Source organism: Kryptolebias marmoratus, linkage group LG18, assembly GCF_001649575.2.
Source record: "Kryptolebias marmoratus isolate JLee-2015 linkage group LG18, ASM164957v2, whole genome shotgun sequence".
Lineage (NCBI taxonomy): Eukaryota > Metazoa > Chordata > Actinopteri > Cyprinodontiformes > Rivulidae > Kryptolebias > Kryptolebias marmoratus.
Genome location: NC_051447.1, coordinates 19427908 through 19430954, shown reverse-complemented (window position 1 = coordinate 19430954; position 3047 = coordinate 19427908). Strand labels below are relative to the sequence as shown.

The 3047-nt window shown below is 46.1% G+C and overlaps 1 protein-coding gene across 3 annotated transcripts in view; it reads left to right on the top strand.

The window, feature by feature from the left end:
• cpm (carboxypeptidase M) overlaps positions 1-3047 on the top strand; it is a 24119-nt gene that overhangs the window by 11866 nt on the left and 9206 nt on the right. For all 3 annotated transcript variants that reach the window (XM_037981101.1, XM_037981100.1, XM_037981099.1), the window contains exons 4-5: positions 120-292; positions 2384-2465. In XM_037981101.1, coding sequence (XP_037837029.1) covers positions 120-292; positions 2384-2465 — 255 coding nt within the window. The remainder of the gene's footprint in view (positions 1-119; positions 293-2383; positions 2466-3047) is intronic.

Genomic DNA, 3047 nt, shown 5'->3' with positions numbered 1-3047 from the left:
AGGTTCTGTAGAGGTTCTGTTAAGGTTATGTAAGGTTCTGTAGAGGTTCTGTGGAGGTTCTGCTCTGATTGGTGGAACTGGAACCGTCCTCAGCTGACGTCCTCTCGGCGTCTCTGCAGGTTCTGGGTCGGGTTCTGCTGCTCCAGCTGGTGGAGGATCTGGTGCGCGGTTACCGCAGCAACGAGGCGTGGACCCTGCGGCTCCTGGGCGGAACCCGGGTCCACGTTCTGCCGACGATGAACCCCGACGGCTTCGACGACGCCGACACCGACTGCGTGTTCAGCCAGGGCAGGTACTCCGGCTCGGTCTGAAATAAACAGGGAATTTTACATTTTTAGCTCATTTAGCTTTTAGCTACTTTTATGCTAATCTTAGCTTTCAGATACTGTTGTGCTAATTGTTGGTTTTAGCTGCTGTTATGCTAATTTGACCAATTTTAGCTTTTATTTATAGTTTAGGCTCGTTAACCAGAAGACTAGCTCCTTAGCAGCTAAATAATTACTAACTTCAGCTGGTCAGGAAGAAAAAATATTATCATAAATAAAATTGTTATAAATTAAAAGCTTTAACATAAAAGTAAATATTTTATGAATTATTTCTTTTTAATAAGCTTAAACTAGTCTTTACTGAGGATTATGGGATTGTTTTTAGGCGGTAAAATAATATTTTAAATGTTTTATTTTCAGTTTGTAAAACTTTGTTGGAATTAAAGGGCAGTTCAGCTCTTTTGAACTGACGAGCTCATGGCTGGTCGGAGCTAAAAACGTCTCCGGTCTCATAAACGCTGCAGTCTGACCTCAAAATGCCGTTTTATAAACTTTTACACCAACAAAGAGTCTCCATTCAGGCAGAAAACTCAGGAAGTGCTATAGCTAGCTGCTGCTGCTGCTGCTGTTTGAACCCTCACCTTTCCTGAAAACGACCACGAAGAGTAAAACTGACGAGATCGGCTCTTTTCCTGCCAATCAAACTGTTTTTTTCTCACAGATTCAGGTAAAGAACCAACAAACGTTCTTCAGGTTCCAAACGGGAACCTAAAGAACGTTTGTTTTGTTGGAACGCCCCAATCAGGAGTGTTTTGACTTTGTTGGGACGCCGCTCCGCTCGTTTCCCACTCCTGACGTGGAGACGTTCCTCCGCAGCAGGAGAACCAGAACGGTTCTAACGGTATTTAAGGTGGAACCGTCAGATTCAGGTCGAAGATTTTTACCAAAAATATTTACAGAAGCAAAAGAAAAAATCCTGAAAAGAATAAAAACTTAATCAGAACAATCAGATGGAAAAATAAAACATTTGAGTCGAATATTAAAGATTTCAATGGTTCCTTAAACGTTCTGAAGCTTTGAGCGATTTAAAAACAAGAACAACGAATAATGACTGAGATGATAAAAAAATCTAAAACTAAAAGAAGAACAGAATAAATAAATGATCGATCATTTAAAATCTGATATTCTGTGGAACTAATCTAGAACTGGACCCGGGAACTTAACGTTCCGTCAGGAAAAGAAACAGGAACGTATCTGTCCTCACAGAAAAAAAAAGTTTTATTTCAAAGATCCGATTGTTCTCAGGCTCTTTTAGATCCCGTCAGAGATTTCATGGTTCCAGATTAGTTTCTGCCGTGACCTTTGACCTCAGCAGCCTTTCTCTCTGGAGGCCTGGAAGGAGCCGAGGAGCCGAGGAGCTGAGGAACTTACTGAAACTAAACGCAGGAAATAAAGATTAACGGGAAGAAATCAGATTCAACCGATGATTAAAGATCTGAGATCAAAGGAACCCAAACAGAACCGTCTGAGCTGAAAACACCCGCCTCACCCCCGCTTCACTCCACCTCACCCTCCCTTCACCCCTGCCTCACCCCCCTCATCCCTGCCTCACCCCCTTCACCCCTGCCTCACTCCACCCCACCTGCCTCACCCCCTTCACCTCTGCCTCACTCCACCTCACCCCCTTCACCCCTGCCTCACTCCACCCCACCTGCCTCACCCCTTTCACCCCTGCCTCACTCCACCCCACCTGCCTCACCCCTTTCACCCCTGCCTCACTCCACCCCACCTGCCTCACCCCTTTCACCCCTGCCTCACTCCACCCCACCTGCCTCACCCCTTTCACCCCTGCCTCACTCCACCTCACTGTGCCTCACCCCTGCTTCTCAACCCCTCCACCCCCACCTCACCCCTGCTCCTCACCCCACTCCTCACACCCCCTCACCCCCGCTCCTCACCCGCCTCTCTTTACTTTAGGACTTCAGATCTTACTGCAGGTATTAGTTGGGCCTTACAGAACTTTACAGTCTGCCGCAGCGCGTCAGAACCGCGGAGAACTCCTCGGTGGAACGACGGGTTCCGGAAGCAGAACCTGAGCTTTGGTTCCGTCTCCGCAGGTTCAACTCCAACGGAGCCGATCTGAACCGAGGCTTTCCCGACGCCTTTGCCGCCCTCCGGCAGCAGAACGTGGAACCTGAGGTTGGTGCCGCTCGGTTCTCCCCCTGCGGGTCGTGTTTCTGTGAATGCCGAGTCAGCGCTAAAGACCTCGGAATGCTGAGTCGGCGTTTTCCTGTTTCTGCTCCTCTGCATATTTACCCTTTCATCTCTCAGACCGTTCAGCTGCTGGAACTCGAAGGATTTATAACTTTTAGATTATTGAAATTATTTTACTTCTTTACAAAATTTCTCTTCTCTGAAGTTTTCTGCAGCATATTTGCTGCAATTTTTAGCTTTTAGCTTCTGTTCGGCTTGTTTTAACAGCAGGTTTCGCAGAAACTTTAAACCTGCTTTTCTTTTCAGAAGATTTGTTTCCTGAAGGTTTTAGTCAGAATCTGGTTTATTTAAGACGCCAATAAATGTTTTAGTGTGAAAAAGCTTTGAACACTAAATATCTTACCTGCTGCAGATAGTTTAAATCTGACCGGAGTCCAGTTCTGGTTCCTCATGAAGAGGCGGGAAAAAAACGGTTTAAACGGGTTAATTTTCATTCATCTATCCATCCATCCATCATCCATCCATCCATCATCCATCCATCATCCATCCATCCATCATCCATCCATC